At 35.8% G+C, this 21,480-nt stretch overlaps 1 protein-coding gene across 4 annotated transcripts in view; it reads right to left on the bottom strand.

Moving 5' to 3' along the window:
* LOC124642298 overlaps positions 1-21,480 on the bottom strand; it is a 37,233-nt gene continuing 15,753 nt past the window's right edge. For 2 of the 4 annotated variants that reach the window (XM_047180662.1, XM_047180661.1), the window contains exons 2-5: positions 11,435-11,550; positions 7,729-7,800; positions 2,437-2,599; positions 1-1,689 (exon numbers count right to left, since the gene is read on the bottom strand). In XM_047180662.1, the coding sequence (XP_047036618.1) occupies positions 637-1,689; positions 2,437-2,599; positions 7,729-7,800; positions 11,435-11,466 (1,320 nt within the window). In that variant the 5' untranslated portion in view covers positions 11,467-11,550 and the 3' untranslated portion in view covers positions 1-636. Of the gene's footprint in view, positions 1,690-2,436; positions 2,600-7,728; positions 7,801-8,361; positions 8,569-9,855; positions 10,369-11,434; positions 11,551-21,480 lie in introns of those variants that run through there. The other 2 variants (XM_047180663.1, XM_047180664.1) reach the window with 2 other exon arrangements.

The raw sequence follows: 21,480 nt of genomic DNA, 5'->3' as shown, positions 1-21,480 counted from the left end.
GTTTTAATGTAAATTTTATTATATTTATATGAGAGCTATTAAAACCTTTACCTACATTGAAGTTTTTCATTTAAAATTTCTTCTAACACTTTTATTTCTGACGGTACTCTGATACGTGAAATTTTACGCGGGTGACGAATCGGCACTCAAAATTTAAATATTAAATTAGTTATTTTGCTCGAATGACCAATCGGGATTTGGTGTATGGAAAAAATAGTTGGTGACCAATCGGTACTAATGACAAATTGGGAATAACTCATACATAATTCATCACTTATATGAAATCATTTGTTCTCAGTTATTAAAACTGCAATAAAATTGTGATCAACCTTGAGCAAAATATTAACAACAAACATCATTTTGTTCTTATAATAATAATTTTAAGTCACTTTATTACGTCATTTATTACTTTAGCGTCAATAAAATTGAAAAAAAAAAAACAGACTCAAAAGCCTCTTCAAACGTTACCACTAAAAATATGGAACCTTCTTAAGAACCCTGCTTTAAGGTCCAAAACGTCTGCATCAGAAATGTTATCAAAATTGATTCCTTCATTTTCATCAATATTATTTTTATATCATGGATACACTAAAATACTATGAACAATCTTACAAAAGGCACTTTTAAAAGATACATTTACAATCTCTCATTGGAATTCTTCTTGATAACCAATGGCTTTAACCTACTCCTCAACTTCACCAGTCTCTTGCTCACTTTGCCTGAATTGCTCGCTGGGTTCCTCAAATCTGGCATCGATTTGCTCTCATGGACCGGCAACTGTTCTGTCGACTTTGACACGGTTCCATAATACCTCGGCATACTGAAATCCTCTTGGTACATCATCGCCGATTGCTGTTTTATACTCTGCAAGCTAGTTTCTCCCTTATATTCGGGCAGTGATGGACAATCAGCGAAGAACCTTGGTAAGTTATTACTCTTGATAATTGGAGTATCAGGTAGCTGTGATAGTTTTAATTCTTCTACAGCTGACATCACTCCTACCATTGATTTACTTTTAACTAACGGTGGTTTCTCTGGAGCTAAATGCTCAGGAATATTCAAGAACGATGCACTTCTATGTGGTACCCTTGATAGGACTCTGTTTAGTTTGGTAGGATCTATGTTTTTCAAGCTTTCGACTCTGCTTAACATTGGCTTCGATAATTTACCGCTACTGTCCACTCTTTCCAAAGTCTTGGCGCTATTACTCCTAGGGAATTCATTATCTCCTCTCATTCGTAGAATTCCTTTCACACTCTCCACTCTCGGTAAAGAGAAGGCTGAAGGTAAAGCCATTGAAGATATTGGATCATACTGGTATATAGGACTTAGTGTGGTTATTTTAGTTTCATCTTTGATTGTTATAGTACTTGGTTTAATAACATCTTGTTTCTTAACAGCTACGTTCATTGTGAGGCCTTCCTCTGTGTCCTGGCTTTGTCTGTCACTTTCTTCCTCTTCGTCAATCTTGAACATGTCGTGGTTAGCAAGCAGTTCATCCTTGAACATAATTTCAAAGTCAGTGACGGGTGAGTTGATTTCGTCTTCGAAGTAAACTTTGGTCCTGTTCGGTCTGTCGGATAAGTAATCGGGTTCGGATTTGGTCTCCAGTTCGTCGAGAGAGTTTGTGCTTTCTGTCTTCGCTTTGAGTTCATGATCATCTCTAAATATTAGAGATTTAGAGAACACCTGCAATGAGAACGAATAATTCATTAGTATTTATAACTTACAAAAATAGCTATTTTCGTAAAAAAAGTGATCCTTTGCAACGACCAAAAAATAAATTGATAAATGATAATGATGTCCTCCTAGCCGATTATCGGCTACGGCGGCTGTTCTCATGTAAGGAGATTATCCAACTGCGCAGGACATATTATAGTGCACAAGCATTTGCGCAGACACAGGTGCACTCACTATTCCTTAACTCTCATAGCCCGATGGGACGGTAATCCGACACGACCGAAGACCGAGAGATCAGGCGCAGGACCGACATTTACGTGCTCTCCGATGCACGGGTGTATCAATCAGCAGCTTCCAGGCTCCGGGCTGCTTTGTGAAAGTCTTCTAAAACCCACAAAGCGATTTCGGCCCGACTCGGGAATCGAACCCGAGACCTCGTGCTCAGCAGCCACACTTGCGACAGCTAGACCAACGAGGCAGTTAAAAAATAAATTAGTACGTTGTTCACGTTATTCAGATCAAAGGACTACGTGTAGCCAAAAAATTGTTTCTCGGGTGAACCAAATCTCCGGATTTTATCATTTACCATTTAAACCCTCTCACACAGATCACTTTATACCTTGACATTCTTTATCACAGTATATACCTACTATCATCATCATTATCAGCAGCCTATTTCATAGTTTTCTACTTTTGAATCTCATCTCATTCAATCTCCTTATTCTCCCTTAAATAACTCATCAAACTAGCACCTACCTCATAAAGCTTATCAGCATGCAGCGGCACTTCATTGACCTCTCTCCCGACTATAGCTCGTGGAGGCAGATGGTTGTTGTTGACGGGTTGCTCGGTAACCACGCTGTCCAGGCTGGCACCGCTGTTGATGTAGCCATTCGTGTGACTTACATCTTCTTCTAGCCTGGAATTAGGGAGATGTGGTGTTAGAGAAGTGGTTTTAGTAATGTCATTTGCAGTGTTGCTTGTCTTATTTACTATGGCAGTTCTTCTTTAAGCGTAGCTTCGGGTGCTACTGTATTAGATTCTACTACCTCTATATTATCCGGTAGTGTTTTGGATTCTGATCTACTATTGTCACTTTTGTTTAAGTTATTGCATACATTGTAATTTGTGATAGGTTATTTCTATTGCATTTTTCTTGCCTTCATACTCAGATTTTTTACTCAGCGCATGGCATTTAGATAAATTATTTTGTTATTGTTATGTGGTTCTCATACGGAAGTATAGTAGACAAAATATGTTTGTATTTACTTCAGGAAAACCCACACGGAAAACAGATGACACGTTTCACAGTATCCGTATCTATAAGTCATGATATTCTACATCATAATGGAATGCAAACATACAACTAAGAGTATTTTCTCTTGTATATCATCTCCAACAATATAAAGCGATGATAAATACAATATTTACGGCTGTTAGCACAACATTCAGCATCAAGCTCAGTGCGTGTTTGTTCGTTTGCTCACGGATCGGGTGACAAACATGTGTACTGAAAATATCATATGTTTGTTCATGTCATGATATGTTACTAAATGACGCTAAAATTAGGAAAAGTTGGAATTTTATTTAGTGGGTTCAAGGTTGTCTGAAACCAGCTTTTTCAAAAGAATCGAATTGCTCAAATTATTTGCAGAAACTCATTAACTCGTGGTAATGAAGTTACTGTTTGCGGATGGGTGATCACCACTAATCATTCATTTATATAGGAGGGGATTATCTTGCAAAACAAAACCATGATTGACTTGCAGGCTTGTGTTATACTAAGGATACGTTTCTTTGGGTGTTTAGGATAGTTTTTAAAGTATTTTATATAAAGGAGTAGGTACCACTATGGAACTTAGTACACATAATATTTTTCTGTTGACACTGGAAGTCGATCGAGATTAGTAATGGGAGTGCACAAAATATCACAGGCATTTAAAACATTTTTATCTATTTTAGTGTTATAGTGATTGTTCTAAATAAATAAAGTTGTTCAAGTAAATCCGTAGCACACACTAGTCTGACAGTTATATGACTTTGGATTAGTCGCGGTTTTCCTGAACACACAGACATTTTCACAACAATACCAGATATAGTTTACAATGATATTTGCATATCTTTGGAGTGTATTATGTTGGTAATACTCGTTATGCATCAGCACGGATCAACGGAGACGAGGTTAAGCTGTTAAGTCGAGGTTTGTTTACGGATGGGTGACCATTTTGTAAACGTTTGGATACCATAGGTTTGTTAGTTAATCTTAAACATGATTTTTCCTGAATTAGTCTGTTTATGCTTCGTCTTGCAACCGCGTAAAAAGTAGCATTTGTCCTTGGTCGCTTTTTAACCGGGAAGTGGTTCTCCCAGGACGGGTAAAGCAGCTAGAAAGTATAAAATAAATTCTTGTGTTTATATGGAATCTTTCCTGTCTCATTGTACAATTAGGTACTTATAGGTATTGCAATTCTTGTTGCTAATTAATTTATTTTAATAACTGTAGGTAGGATAGCTTTACGATGTGCAAATTATTGCCAGTATCGAGATGTAAGATAAAACGTACAAGATGTCATGTTGTAATCAATTATATTTTAATAGCAACAACGTGACTGCAGGCTGATTGTATGACAGATATTATATGTCTTGTTAACGATACATTATGTGGGCGGGATTAATTTAATCGTGTGTACCTACATCTATAAAAAAACTGAAGGGTATAGGAGCTACCAAAACTGAAGGGTATAGGAGCTACCAAAACTGAAGGGTATAGGAGCTACCAAAACTGAAGGGTATAGGAGCTACCAAAACTGAAGGGTATGGGAGCTACCAAAACTGAAGGGTATAGGAGCTACTAAAACTGAAGGGTATAGGAGCTACCAAAACTGAAGGGTATGGGAGCTACCAAAACTGAAGGGTATAGGAGCTACCAAAACTGAAGGGTATAGGAGCTACTAAAACTAGTGTTAAAACTACTGGATCGACTTTAAAAATTAATTCACTGTTGGAAAGCAACACTCTTCCCGAGTAACATAGGCTATATTTTGTCTCGGTACGAGCAGTATTTTCCACGGAACGCGGGTGGAACCGCTGGAAAACAGTCTGCTACAGGTACAGGACTCTTCTTGGTTTTATGATTTAAAATTTTGACCGACTTCACGAAAAGAGGAGTTTCTTAATTCGCCTGTTAAGTTTTTTAAATATCATCCTTTAACACACTAAAGGATGACATTTAATAAACTTATACTTAGGTATACTTCATAATACGTGATATGTAAAAACGCAATAATAAATTAACTCATTAAATTATAATTGGCATTTAAATTAATTAAGAGTATGAACACGTTATCATTCATAGCTTATTATACCTACACTATGCACGTGTTCTTACAATAACTATAATTTAACAATAGGTACTAAAATATTATAATTAAATAGGTACTAAAATATAATAATCGTTATGTGGTTACAATCTTGTGGATGGGTGACCATCTTGTCATATCGAATTCCGCTTTTAAATTATGGGTCCCAACTGTCATTTGAACATCTTTAGCAGTCTTTACGGGTAGTCAGAAGCCAGAAATTCTGACAACCAGTCTTACTAAGAGGTATTGAGTTGCCCGGGTAACTGGGTTGAGGAGGTTACAAAATATTGCGAAAATTATGATGACTGTCATAAACTTTGAAATATAAACAGTCATCTTAGTACTTTCCATCAAGTAATACTTTCCATCAACTGAAAAAATATCAGTTTCCAAGTATACGTTTGATTAAATATTTACGTCCTATAAGTACTGAATAAACTTGGTAAATTCCACGCTATACTAATAGTTTGTTCAGGCTTCTGTGTAAATCTGTCTGTTTGTTTCTTTATCAGAGGAAAAGAAATGATTTATTGCTGCTTGGTCATTTTTGTTTCGTCATTCATTTGTTTGTATGTTCGTTCTTGTGTGATTTGTACTATCTTCTGTCTGGGAAAATCACATGTTACTAAGTTGCAGAAGAATTCATCTTTTTTATTTTTTAAGTCCAAATCCAGTTGTTAATATTAGTTATAAATGCCAAAGTGACTCTGTCTCTCCGGATTTCACGCCAAAGCTACTGAACCAATTTCAATGGTACCAAAGCCCTGACTCTGAGATAGGGTATAGGCTACTTACTATCTTGCTGTATGTAGAATTACCCTAGGGACGCAGGTGTGCCAAATCTTACTTAAATCGGTTCATTTGTTTCAGAAAGACAGACAGTCATAGTTATATTCCCATTTATGTTAATAAGCAACATTCATTTTCACAGTAATTTATGACCCCAAACAAACTATCGGCCGATAAAAAAATTGCAGTCTGCGTGCTCATATGATGAGATACAAAACAGATGACCGTATAAATAGGCAATTTCGTCTAATCTGTCGTGTGTGACGAGTATAACGACTGACGTACAATATTCCAGGGTCATGTCTAACAATTACAGGCTCCCCAGTCATCTCTGCTATCAGTGATCGGAGCCAGATCATGTAATCAGTCCATCACGACAGCTGACGTCAAACCATTGTCGCTATTTATGTGAACTTGTCAATTATGTAGTGTTACTATGAGACGGGAATAAAGTCGGTAATGTAAAGTCATCTGTTATGTAATGATGATGTGGTGCTGATTTTTCATTTAACTGTAATGATATCTAGGAATACTATGACAGGTGTGTTTGAGTTTCTTGTATAACTGGCATAAATGCTTCTATTTATAAATTACATTATCATCTGCCTAGCTTTTTCTCAATATGTTGAGCTCGGCTTAAAGTCTCACCAGCAGCAAATTGATTAGTAGTGTTTTACAAGGAACAAATGCCTATCTGACCTCCACAACCCAGTTACCCAGACAGCCCAATACCCCTTGGTGAGACGGGTTGTCAGACTTTCTGATTTCATGCGGCTGCCACTTATATTTATGTTCTGTAAATCTAATACCTACCTACTAATGTTTCTAACCCGGCGGGAGTGTGGTGGGGTGTAGCATACCCCAGCATTGATTTACCTAGGTATATTTTTTTGACTGGTAACAACTAGATTTCGGGGCTTCGTGTAGCTGGAGGTAAGAGGTTGCAGTAGAGGATAGTGGCATGATCTCGGTGTTACGCCGGCTGGTGATTGAAGTGCAAGTGCGTAAACGTCCGTGGGGTAGGTCACACCCCGCCACATAGTTCGCGTATTGTTTTCGTATTTTTTATATGTATGTATTTTTACATGTATACTTATATTTTTTATACTTTTTGAATAAAAATGGCACTGGAGGCAGTTGAAAGACGTATAAGAAGCATTATTGATGAAGTTTTAGCCGAATCTTCAGATGAATCAAGTTCTACCGAAGAATTTGATCATTGCATTGAGCATGAGCTTGAATCATACACGCAAGCAGTGTGTGATGACTTTGAAGCGATTAGCAGCGAGTGGGAATCGGATGACGAGGATGTGCGGATTGTCCTCGGAAAAAAGATCGGAACACAAAACATGTCTGTGCAAACTGCAAAAAATCACTGTGCCTAGAACATGCAATATTTTCTTGCAAAAATTGTGCTGGCGGCGAGGCCTCTTACTAAGATATTCCATTTGATTCCATAAGTTTTTTAAATTTTTAATTGAAAGAAGATCTAATTTTTTGTTAATTTAGAAGTTTTTATTTTGTTTTAATCATTATGGTTGATTTTATGAATATTTTAATAGAGCAAATAATTTTTTGTCACCAAAAAGTTCTCAAATTGTTCAACTGCTAAGTAAGTAACAAAAGTTTAAAAAATATGTATTTATTTGGTTATTTTTTTGTTATAGGGGTTCCCATTCATAATACTTAGTAATAATTTTGTACAATTTTGGAGAAATACTTAGTTAAAAGACGTTTTGTTCCGTGGGGTATGTTACACCCCACCACATACTCTATGTAATCTTTGCGCACCACACTCCCGCCGGGCTAATCTATTGAAGTGTTAACAGCTGTTTATAGTTTTGCACACCCGTGTGTCGTGATTGACTTTACATCAAGGAAATCATGGTGTACTCACTTGTATGTGGCGATCTTCTTGTCGAAACAGAATCGCTCCTCGCAGCAGTTCCAGTACATCGTCTCCAGACAGCTGAGGATCAAACAAAATGCATTATTAGCATCATCATCATCAGCCTTATTTACTGACCTAGTGCAGGACACCGGCTTTTTCTCATATAGAGAAGGTTTGAGCGTTAATCGCCCCGCTAGTTTAAGGGGAATTGGCTATTTCAGAGTTTTTGAAAATCCAGGTTGTCTCCAGATGTTTTCCTTCAAATGTGTCAATCTTAATCAATACTAATTAATCCAAACTATTTCCGACTCAAAGACTCTTAGTAGCTTAGCAGCTAGAAGTAGATTTTATGAAAATGAAGGGAAATCTATACAACTTGGTAAGGTAATTAAAGGAAAGGAAAGCTAAATCAATATATTCTCCAGATAAACTCCATCCAAAGGTTGTCTGGAAGAAATTGCTGATTAGCGATAAGATCGCCATCTGTACTCTTCTTTGTGTATTGTGATGTCCTGGGTTGTAAATTTTCTTGGTGTACAATAAAGCATAATCTATCTATCTATCTATCTATATTTCAGGAAACATCATTTTCAAAATCTGAATTTTAAATACACATATCGATTATGGAATTTTCCCTACCTATAACGAATCGCCAACTTATTTTAAAATGTTTGTTTATCACACGTCATAAAACAACATAAAAACAAGATACAATATCACAGTGATTCACAACGAAAACTTTATCCACTTTGACTCATCCGTTTCCGAGTTTTTATTGCACAAACAGATACACTAATCTATCGAAGATATTAACATTTTATTGGTTTGATAACTAGGTAATGATTTTAACCATTTCTCTGAGGGATCGCATCAGAAATGAGGTAATCCGTCAGAGAACCAAGGTCATCGACATAGCCCACCGAATCAGCAAGCTGAAGTGGCAGTGGGCTGGCCATATTAGCCGAAGAACCGATAACCGTTGGGGTAAACGAGTTCTAGAGTGGAGACCACGCCTCGGCAAGCGTAGTGTAGGACGTCCTCAGGCACGGTGGAGTGATGACTTGCGCAAGACGGCTGGCAGGAGCTGGATGCGAGTAGCCGAAAATCGATCTCAGTGGCGTGCACTTGGAGAGGCCTATGTCCAGCAGTGGACTGCGATAGGCTGATGATGATGATGATTTTAACCACAAACACGACGTTTCGGTTCAACCGTAAGAAAATAACTGAATTTTTTATACATACTGTGTAGTAATTATGTAAAGATGTCAGTCAGGTTTCTTAAAGAATATGTTATGGCTTACTATAGTTTTATTTTTAACAACACTTTTGTTCGAAGACGTTCAAATGAGTTAAAACTGGCTGCTATGTTATCTTGTAGAAAGATGGCCAAATCCCAAGTTTGATTCTTAGTTTGGAAAGGGCGTGTTTGGTGGATCCATCGGGAATTGAGCTCTGCACATACCTACTTGGGTATTTTACTAAATAATTGTATATGCTGTTGGCAGTTTGTAGAAACTGGAAAATACATCATAACTTAAAGTACCTACACAAGTAAGTGCATATTCCTATAGGTACTTTACCTAACGGTTGCTAACTTAAACAGCGTAATCTTTAATAATATTAAAAGGAAAAATAAGCACTTACCAGTCAATGCAATAAACATTTTCAATAAATATCTATTAAATGATCATGTTCTATCATCGTTATTAGCAGTTAAACATAGAAAAGATTAAAGGAAAACCGCTCGGTTTGACGTTATTAATATACGTGCTGTTGAGTACTGATAAACTTGTATTGCATGTTATGAACATCAATATTATGGTGGTAACTAATACCATGGATTTTGATGAAGTTTTAATAAAGACCATGGATCAAATTTTATTCGACTTACAGCACCAATTGTGCTATTGCGTTCAATGATGGGGTGTTAGATAAACAGAATATCGATAAAATATTAAATTTCCATATATCTATATACATCTATTTTATGTCTTGCCAAATAAATAGTTGTTTAAGTTGTCATAACAAAACTCGTCTATTTCAGTACCAAACACATCTCTTTTCTGCTATTTTCAATTCGAAATACGACTTACGAGTAAAAATAAAATTGAACTGAATCCGATCGATTCTCACCTTTAATTTATTGCCCAAATATTTTTTTTTTCACACGTCATCCAAGGACTGTCACATATTTGATAACACAATCACCACATACGACTGTATCGCTTTAAAGAAGACGATTTACTACTTATAATCCCTCTCTAAAGAATATGACAGACACCATTTAATACATCAATTAATTTTACTGAGTTTTTACTGCATACTTAACTAGCAGATAATATCTTTAAGATAATCATTAAACAACACCAATTTACTATCTGACTTTTATGGAGACGAACACTTAAGTGTAAATCTTAATCGTCTATCACTAAATGTAATATGACTATCGGTTTTTCCCGTCACACATCATAAACTATTGACCCGAACCAATAGCGTCCTTGAATCTCCAGAAAGGGTGACGTCACATTACACTATTAACACAGATCTTAATCACAGTAGAAGTGGCTACCCTAACAGGTGCGCAGGTTTAATATTTCACTAGAAGCACGTTAGAGGTAGGTACGTTTAGACTCGTTCCAGGTAGCACAGTGCACTAAGGAAGATAGGCGTAGTTTATCTTGACTTTGACTGACATTATCGCGACTGGAAGTGCTTCTAGCGAGATCTGTGTTGTGTTCGTACCTATAGGTAGACGTTGTGTGATGTCTTGAAGTACAGATGGGATTAGTAATTTTGTATTGGGAAATTTCGGTTTTCTAAAATTGTGAAAGCACTATGAAATGGTTTTCTGATTTTTATTTAAATCTTAAGAAGTTTTTTTTTGATAAGATTACAGAGGTACAATGTATGTTAAATCACTTGAATTGCCATTTATCTAACTAACTGATAATGAAAAAGAGATGATTAAAATTTTCCTAAGATATTTAGAAATATTTCGTAAGCCGATCGTGTAAGGATATCAGAACTAACCCTTCATACAAAAGGAAGAAAATTTATTCTATAAAAAACAGAAGCAACAATTTATAATGCCTACAATTAGAATCCTTGTACTAAACAATAAAATTGTTTTCACTTAACTATATATAAGCTATTGAAAAGTTAATCATAGACGATGCACTAATTGTACCTGACAATATAATTGCAGCTACCAAGGTGAAGTCCGTTGAACACTCATTATTAAATTGTTATTAACACAGGCATGAAAATATATAGACGATGATGTTTCTGATTATGCAATAAATATGATTGATTTGAACCTGACTTATTATTGAAATATTTTTTTTCTTCTTATCCAGTGAGCGCGAGCGTCTCGATCCTGAAATTGACTTTTGACTTTGACATTCGTGGACGCCATTTTATTACATTCTCTCCCAGGCACGGGGGTAGAACACTGACAACTTCCAGACTCCGGGCTTACTTATTTTCTAAAATTCTGAGACCCTATTGATTTTGACTCTTACTTTAACTTTGAGGAAAGGTGATCAAGAAGTCGACAAGCAAGTAAGTCTAGTTGTGAATCCTTACAATAAAGTTTTGATTATTTATTGATCTTACTTTGAGGAGAGGTGATCAATAAGTCAACACACAAATAAGTGTAGCTAATGCATAGCTACGATAATAAAGTTCTACAAGAAGATCATGGTATACTTACTACTGGCATGATTTGCACAGTTTGAGCAACATGTTGTGTTCACATAGTGTCTGCAAGTGGAGAGGCTGCTGATGATCATGGAAGCTGAGGTGCTATACTCCTACAATACTGCATTCCTGAAACAGAAGAAAAGTAAGGGTTAGATAATTATGAAGATTCAAAGGTAGATGGCGCAGGTTGACTGGTGACGAAATAAGATAAGGCTTATTTTTTGCTGAGGATATAGAAACGCAAATATTCAGGATAAAGTCATAACCATAAATATAGTTCAAGCAGTATGTATTGGTGTCACCATCGATAAATTCCTAAGAAAATCGATGATCTCAATGTCATTTAATTAATTCACAGGTAGATTTTTTTGGCCTAAAATTATTTTCTTATGATATCATTATAAACAGGATTCCTTAAAGTTTTTCATTACGCGCCTAACAGTTTTAAACCATGATGTGGTTATAAGAGCAAAATTTTCGCAGTTCTAATTTAATTTATGCTAGTCTATATCTGCTATTTCCTAGTATCTTCAACACTCCGGAATTCAATGTCTATATAGATGATTGCTTAACAATGTTCCATCTAATGATAAAATTTCAATGAGATACATACTTATTTCACTTGTAAAACGAATACAAGATACAAACGAAGACACAGCCTATTAAAACATTCCGCAGTCGGGTAACAGATATCTAGCGGAGAATGCATTCAGAGAAACAAAGAAATTATTACGAAACTAAGAGAAATGTCTGCGATTGTCTTCGAGTATTGCTTTGTATGCTCCTGTATTGTGCATACAGACAGATTTATTAAGGGGTACTATAGTGAAAATATGAGATAACATTGATTGTTCTGCTTACATTTGTCAGTTTGGCTAGTAACTACTATAGTTACTTACATATTGGGAGCCCTAGTAATCGTATTGTTTCCAATATGCCTTGTACCAAACTCTTTTTGTGATTCTGATGAAACACTTTTGATCTTTATAATGTAAAGTTTTGTTTTTCTTACGCTTGCCCGCTAAAATGGTTTAACCGATTAAGACAAAAAGCACTGTTTATCCATTTACGAGACCGAGTTGCCAGGATGCGATTGAAGTCGCGAGCGAGATTTAGAAAAAAACATTTACATAATATAATTAGGGACTGTAGGAAGTGATTCGGAAGTACGTTACCGGAACAAGTATTGTATTTTAACCCACCCACGATACTCCAAACAATTTCACATTGATATTATGTATGTAGTTGCTCACAATATTAGCATCTAACAAAACGAAACAGATCGTTATGAATATCTCGCTGTAACTCCATTGTATTGTAATGAGACCTCTGAGTGACATAGTTCTGAAGGTCGGACACCCTGAGGGAATTGGTGGAACTTTGATCGAGAACGTATGTAGTACCACTGTGATACAGGTTTCTCTTTTCAGATACTTATGTGTTGGAGTTTAACTGGTAACTGATATCTGACTTCTTCACTTGATAGTTTGATGTCCCTTATAAGAATTATGACGTTAGACTTTCTGATTTCAGATCAAGATTTAAGATCTGATAGGAAAAAATACTGTTGGAAAATACGACTTTATCGGACCCAGGGGATTTGTAGTTAATAAAATACGTTCAGGGGCCCGATTCTCCTAATTTTACTTAAGCGCCATACGATTCACGTTCGACTCGATTCGACTGAGATCCAATCCCGACTCGATTACGATTGAAACGTATGTGGCATTCCGCTATTTTTTCTTTGGAATAAACGTTTTTATCCTTTTCTGTCATTCAATAATGAATAATTTTGTCTGCAAATGATTTACGATTGCAAAATGATTGTACAGCAAACTACCGTGTAGACCAAAATTACCAAAATAGCAGACCAATCGCACACCAATTAAATGTCAATCGAATACGATTGGTCTTTTATTAGTAGCAGAATGCCCGATATGGTTAAAACTGCTATTGCGATCATATTGCGATTCGACTTCTATTCGATTTTGACATTATTAACTTAGGAGAATCGGGCCCCAGGTGTTTCATGACAAGTATGTGTTTTGTTAACCCACAATGTCTCATAATAATTAGCAATACCCTGATAACTGGTAACTATAGTTCGGCCATTCAGAGAATGCGTTCCTGACACGTCGCGATTGAACTGACGACGTAATAACATTCATTGATTATTGATATAATAATGTTGTTTTAATGCTCCTCAATTGTTAAAACGGTAAACAACCAGCAAAAATATTTTTATCGTAACTGCAACGCCATTGCAAAGTTACGTCGTCAGTTCAATCGCGACGTGTCAGGAACGCATTCTCTGAATGGCCGAACTATAACAATGAATTGAAAAAGGTTTATTGCGATTTTGTTTATCTTATCAGAATAGCCACTGAGGTAAACACTTCACAATCGACCACAATATTGTAATACTAAATTACTTTCATCCATACTCAAATAATAAAGATACATTTTTATAAAAACACAATTAGCTGTCCCCCGAGATTTCAGAGATCTGCTTCCCGCACCCGGATAAAAAATCTTCCTTAATAATGGTCAAGCTATCTGCGCACCTTCATTTCGGTCAAGTCGGTTCAGTGTTTTTGGACTGCAACATTCGTGAACGATGGCAGCCCTACTAACACATAATAAAATGTAGTTTATCTCATTATAACAATACATTGTGTACTCGATCCGTGACACACATTGCTAAGATAATCCAGTCATTGTGCGGTAAGCGGTACTCTCACGATGAGATCAAAGTGTCAAGACATACCTTCGTACAATATTGTGCAAAAAAATAGGGTCACTTCTATTTTTTCTTGCAAAAGAATTTACTGTGGCTTTGGCCTAGTATTCCGAGTAGTGGTTTGGGTTTAGGCAAAATTCCGAAGTTCGAAATAACCATTTTAGAAGTCCGAATTATTGAAACTGCTCCGTCGTTCTCGACTTTTACAGTGTTAATATAGAAAATAAATCAGACCTTTTTCCACAAAACGCCGAAAACCGGAGACATTGTTTCAAATATATATATATTATTAAAGGTCAAAATTCTACATTTTGTTTGAATATCGTTTTTCTGCTAAGCTCCTGAACAGAATCAAGTGTGAACATGATAAGCATCCTTACACAAATATCTTGCTATCACTGAGCTGACACTCAAGACTGATGCGATAGTTACTGATAGCGAGCTAAATATATTAGCACTATCTACTGCACAGATTAGCACAAGATAATGATGATGGATGGGACTGGATTTTCGAAAATAAATTCATTTAGGGAGAATCTTGACTGCAAAAACAAATAGCAACACCTAAGTAACTGAAATAGTTATTCAGTATGGTATTCAGTCAAAGCATAATGCAAATGTTAAAACTATCAAATCATTTTAGTAACTTTTCTAGGTCCTGACAACTGCCGAAGATGTTCAAGTGACAGTTGGCAACAACCAATTTTTGACTATTGAAACACGGAGGACCCAAGATGCTTTCACCCATCCACGGTTTGACCACGGCAAGCATTGATCTGTCAAACTGTTTGTTTGTAACATAGCCACAAACTCTTTGTAATACACTCTTTATATAACAAATACAGAGCCACAAAGTCTTCAAACGTTATTAATCTCTAAGAAAGATAGCACAACCTTATGTCTAAGTCGGGTAATACCTTGCGAATGTTTATCTCTAAGTATTAGATAATCCTATACAGGGTGTGTCGTTCACAATTACATTAAATCCTAGCGCATATACTTTATGATATTCTATGGCGAATTGTAAAAAAAAATAACCTAATCCATTCAGTGGTTTAACCACAGGAGTCATTTTTCGTTTTTATAATTTACAGTAAAGCAGAATTAAAGTTAGGAGTATCGAATGTTTTGACCAGTTGACAGTAATCAGTTTTCAAGGGAGAATTTCAGTTGTTTGTAATGACTGACTTTTATATGGTGTTCCAATTTTCTCACATTTTTATTCTATTTACTTTGTTTGAAAATTTCATTTTTTTATTTTTACGTATTTTTCTTTTTTCTTTGTGTTAATCGACATATATTAATCAGTATATTAACTCACTTAATTTAATGTGATTATGAACGACACACCCGATATAGCGTCAAGTAAATAAGATATCGTTTTAATACAATAGGCAAGGATACAGCTCAGTGTATCTATCTCTTACAACCTAGCTAGGATTCAAATAGATAACGTAATTTTATGTGATATTATATACTGCGAATATACTGCGAGAAGAACTGCATATGCGAGAAGCCGAAAATCGATCTCAGTGGCGTGCACTTGGAGAGGCCTATGTCCAGCAGTGGACTGCTATAGGCTGATGATGATCATTGAACATACTCTCCAGACTTTTTGAAGAAAGGCAGCATGAATTAACTCATAAGTAATACATAAATTATGTCAGTTTAGTTGACATTAACTTATGTATTGGGTTATTTATTTTCATAATACTGAAACTTCTTGTAAGATCCAACAGAGTTGAAAAATGGCTAATTTGATGATGATACGTAATTGGCAGCGTAGATATAAAATATCCATTTAAAGTAAAAACGGAAATCCCAAAATTATTAGAATAACAGTTCCGGTTCCATAAACATACTTCATCAAGTTTAAACAAATAAACTGTGAGACGATATGGTCAGTGACCTTAGCGAAACCATTTTTAGATCCTTTGTTTTGATACTAAAAACGGAGCGAATTATATTAATAATTTCTCGGAAACCTTTCCTGTAGTGACTCACAAATACCACGAAAAATAAGATTCTTCTATCTCATGAAATAAAGAAGCTTAATGAACTTTAAAGCCAAACTTTCTATTAAGACTACGGGATTTTTTAAAAAACGCTACGGCTATATAACACAAAGGGGTCCAGACGGAACATACTTGTGTCTAGGGTAGTTAAACATGCCCACTTCACACACAGCTGTATGGACCCTTTCCTAAGTTCCCATTTGATAAGAAAGAGTATTAAGTATAATAACGACTAAGCATACAGTCCAGTTTTCCTTCCGCAACATGCGTGATTCAAATACCTCACGACTTTTCCTCACAGAATTGTACGTCATCATCCAATGTTGAACGTCATACAAATCTGCAATAATAACGTGACACTGCAGGTAAACCGTTTGAAGGGAAAGACAAACAAACATGTTATTAAGATGATTCAGACTTATTTAAAGTCAGTGACCGAGGCTTAGTCCTTCGGAAATGTTGCCAAGAATTGTCACTTAGGTATGAAGTATAAGCAGCAGTTTTTATGGATGATTCATTAATCCTTATTATTTTTATAAGATTCAACCGTGGCCACATCAAGACCTACCGACCTCATATCTAGTTTTTTAGCACCTTTGTCAGTGGTTTATCTGTTGTTTTTCTCTTAAAATGTATAAGTCCAACAAAGCGTCAGTAAACTTTTCTCTCCGCATACTAAAATAAGGAATGCACCATAATAATCTTAATCAATTCTGTAATTTTATTTCTTCACTTTTTTCCAAAACGAATAATTAACATAGCCATTTAAATTATTAACGCTGATCTGCATTTTATCTCCAATATTTCTGCACTCCAATACAGTTGGCCTTCCTTAGTATTTTTAGTAACATTATTCAAATATCTTGACTTCTATGTAATCATGAATCATGATCAATCTGCAAGTTGTAGCTTACCGGGGAAAGCGAGCACAACGGAACAAAATGTACCAGTTATATAGCTAACTGACTACTTTCCCGAGCCGCTATTTATAGAAATAGGTTTGTTTCTTAGTAAACATGATAACAGTTAACTGGGTTGTAGGCTAGAGTAAGTTAAGTCTTTAGTATGGTAAGTAGAATGTTGGATGAGCATTGGAGCAATAGATTGTGTTACTAAGTTATCTCAATTTAAAAAATTGTGTCTTTATCCCTGGACTCAAAAATAATGTATTACAAGTCTGAGCGCTATGTGTGTCTATTTCTGTGTAGCTCTCAAAAGGATAAACCGATTTTAATGCGATTTTCTTCAATTGTAAGCTGGTTTCATCTATTTTTAGATATGCTTAATCTTAATCGATTCAGCTGTTAAAAGTCATCTACAGCAATAGAGATTTCAGACACAAAATGTGTATTTTACTCGACTGAAATCTTTTCTGAAAATGTCAGATAAATACCTCGTATTATTAAATTATATCAAAACCGTGAGAAGCATAAAATCATATAGGTACATTAATATCATATAGGCACATTAATATCAATTCAACAGCCCATAATAACTCCCAAAAAAATGCTACAGAAATACAACAAAAATAAATTCGCAGTAAATTGGCTCATTTCATCAATCAGCTGCAATCAAATTAAAATTACATACATTTCATCCACTTATGTTTTTACTCGTACTTCGAAATAATGCACGTTGTAATCACGTCACAAAAAGTCGCGGACTATCATTAACTGTTGTGCGATTGTCGTTACGAGTATCGACGGGCAGTTCGAGAAATTGTATGCGTCATTGTGGTTTAGGCTGGTTGTAGATGAACGACTTACGGTGAAGATGTTTTTTTTTAAACGGAAAAATTATCAACGATAAAGTATCGTTTTTTTCGGCGTTTTATGTTTTTTTTTGGGCAAACATTTTTATTTGGATATTTTTTTCAGGAATGTAATAAACGACATAATAATAAATAAAATAAAAATAAAAAGGTAGGTACTTTGCAATTTTTCTTCACAAATAAGTCTGAAGCATGCAACCAGCCTTTCACGCCACTTCCTCTCGGGCAAATGTCAGCGACCGACCTTGAACAGAGATTACTCACAGACATACAGACGCACTGGTTCCTTATACCAGTACCACATACGTCATCAACATCCACGGAAGTGGGGAGGAAATCCCAAAGAAATATTACGATTTTTGAACATAAAGGGCTAAAGAAGTTACGTCTGGTAAGGTTTTTCCCAACTATGTTGAGGTTGGCTTCCAGTCTCACCAGATGTAGCTGAGTACTAGCGTTCTTCAATGGAGCGACTGCCAATCTGAACTCCTCAACCCAGTTACCTGAGGAACCCCATAACGACTGGTCTGACAACCAGGTCTTTATGGTATAAATTCTGGTTTCTGACTACACGTAACGACTGCTAAGGATATTCAAATGACAGCCGGGACTGTTGCTATTATATAAATAAATAATGTCGGGACACCTTTTCACACACGGTCGGTTAGCCCCATGGTAAGTTATTAATTAACTTGTGTTATGGATGCTAACACAACTGATAAACTACATATAGCTACATAATATATACATTTTTATAAATACATATTGTAACACCCAGACCACGGCTAACAAGCATGCTCATCACACAAATGTCGACCGAGCCGGGAATCGAACCCGGGACCTCAGGTTCGGCAGTCCGGCATGGTGACCATTGCGCCATCGAGGTTGTCAACGTATGTACAGAGGTATTACAAAATATGAAGATTTTACCAAGATGAAGAGAAATAAGACACTAAACCATCATAAGTCAGATAGAAATATAATAGGAAAGTTATGAAATATGTCTCTCTCGATCACATAATGATGTATCGATTCGTCATCTGGTTGCGATTAATCGAGAGATAGTGCGATTATGTTTTATCATTGCATCCGGTATCGATACTGTGTGATGATATGTATCACTGATACAGGTGTTAAGTATCCGCATTATATATTTTGATTATTTTTGTTATGAATCAGATGGTCTTGAAAAGATATGGCGAGATTAGTTTCAGCATTTTAGGAAAAAATTATGACTGTAAAGTAATATGGTTTTGATATGTAGGTATCTATATTTAGCCTGTTGAGACCGAAAAAGCAAGAAAAAAACATCATGTCTAAAATGTTAAAAGTAAATATAGCTAGCCAGCTAGTACCTAGTACTGAGAAGTTCCCATCTTAAATTAGTCATAGTATTCAACCGTTGCTATGGTATTACCCAACATCATTCTCAGAATATTCCATAAAAAACGCCCACAGAGCCCCAACAAAGTGGGACATTTTGATCACGTCCCAAAATTCTCGGAGGTACCAAAATTCTATGTTCCCTAGCGCTGGGGGAATCCCGTTGGGCAAAAATAGATACAAATATTATAATGTATCTTTCTTCTTATTACTGGTTCATTGGAATACCGAATTAAGCATATTTAGACACCAAAAAAATTCTAAGCTTTTTACACTACGAAATTAATCATAATGACTACTTATAGACTTTTTGTAATCTTGAAATATGACACTGAATATAATTATGTGATGGATAAACCCAAACATAAAATGACCTGTTCCGAAGCCAAGTTTAGCTGAGCTGATTGTCGTTATCCTATGACTATTAGATCATCATCAAAGCTTGGCTATGAGTAGCAAAAAGTTCCAATTGATCGCCTAAACAGATTGTAGGTATTGAATATAATATTTATTAGTTTTATACGCTGTAACCCCAAGAATTACTGAACCGCTTTGAAAAAATATTTAGAGATAGATGGCGAATTTATCGAAGAAAACTAAAGTCTACTTTTTGTCCATAGCGGAATGTAGCTGAAACGTCTGGCGAAAGCTATAGTAACATCACATAAGGCATTTTCTGTTTTTGAAACACCTCGTACTTCCGAAGCTTCTTATCCTTCAATCCACCAACATATTTCATGTCTATAAGTACCGTCATTAATTTATTACACACATGCATGTTTTAATTACAATAAGTACTAATGTATGTATGAGTAACTTGGCGGTGGTCTGAACGTAATTAACATTTATATAATTGCGTTTAACGCCGGCCGGTGCGGCATCATTTCATGTTTCTACATACAGTTAAATAGGTAGTCATCGTAAAGGAATCTGGTAGAAAAAAATAATTATGATAATGGCTGTTGTGTTTTCTTACGTAATTTGTAATTAAATAACAAGTATGTTTTGTTTACTAACAGTTTTATTAGGTCAAAAGAGTTTTTGATTGATTTGGCTTTAAAACGCATGCAATAAAATAGAAGCTTTGGTCTTCATAACTGACTGTTTATTGCTTGAGCAAGTATTTGAAGTGTTTATGTTAAAAAAATTAAAATGTCCTTTCGGCCCCTTGATCTAAATTGACAAGACCAAGTTGAAGAATAATTCTTCTACCTAATAAGATTCTGTAACGACAGGTTCGTCCTGTACCTTCCAGCTATGTGTGTATACATAATTTGGAGTACATTTATGTTCATGGGGATCAAACTCACAAGCGCTTGACTATCTTTTGACCAAGGTGCTGACATATTGGCCCTTAAGCTATATTTTCGCTTGTTGTTGTCATACTTAAAATATGTGGTATCATACCTCCTGCCGTTTAATCTGCTATAATGATAGACAGCTATGACAATAATAGCGAAACACCTTGACATTACCAACACACAATAGCCATGGTCACGCGGATGTGTTACATAGTTTCCGATCATTGTGTGACAGACTGACTAAACTATTCGCTAATAGTAGTGTTGATAGCATTTTGCTATTGTACTAGCTTTGTAGAAATTATAGAAAACCTTTCAAATGCTGATAAGTCAAATGAAATCTTATGAAAATAAAGAAAGACAACATAATTAAAAATAAATAACATACCTATTTTGCGTCGTGGTGGCCTAGCGGGTAAAGGACCAACCTCTCAAGTATGAGGGCGCGGGTTCGATCCCAGGTCAGGCAAGTTCCAATGCAACTTTTCTAAGTATGTGTGTACTTTCTAAGTATATCTTAGACACCATGAACTGTGTTTCGGATGGCACGTTAAACTGTAGGTCCCGGCTCTCATTGAACATCCTTGGCAGTCGGGCGGCACCAGTCTAACCAAGGGGTATCGGGTTGCCCGGGTAACTGGGTTGAGGAGATCAGATAGGCAGTAGCTTCTTGTAAAGCACTGGTACTCAGCTAAATACGGTTAGACTGAAAGCTGATCCCAACGTGGTTGGGAAAAAGGCTCGGAGGATGATGACCTATAAATTTTGTAAAAAAGAAAGCAGGCACCTATGAAAATCTCATTTTTTTAGAACTTTATGTAAATTGTAAAAGGTTTTAATGACTAG

Source organism: Helicoverpa zea, chromosome 24 (genome assembly GCF_022581195.2).
Source record: "Helicoverpa zea isolate HzStark_Cry1AcR chromosome 24, ilHelZeax1.1, whole genome shotgun sequence".
Taxonomy (NCBI): Eukaryota; Metazoa; Arthropoda; class Insecta; order Lepidoptera; family Noctuidae; genus Helicoverpa; species Helicoverpa zea.
Note: the sequence above shows the minus strand (reverse complement) of the source record. Positions and strands in the feature narration are given on the sequence as shown.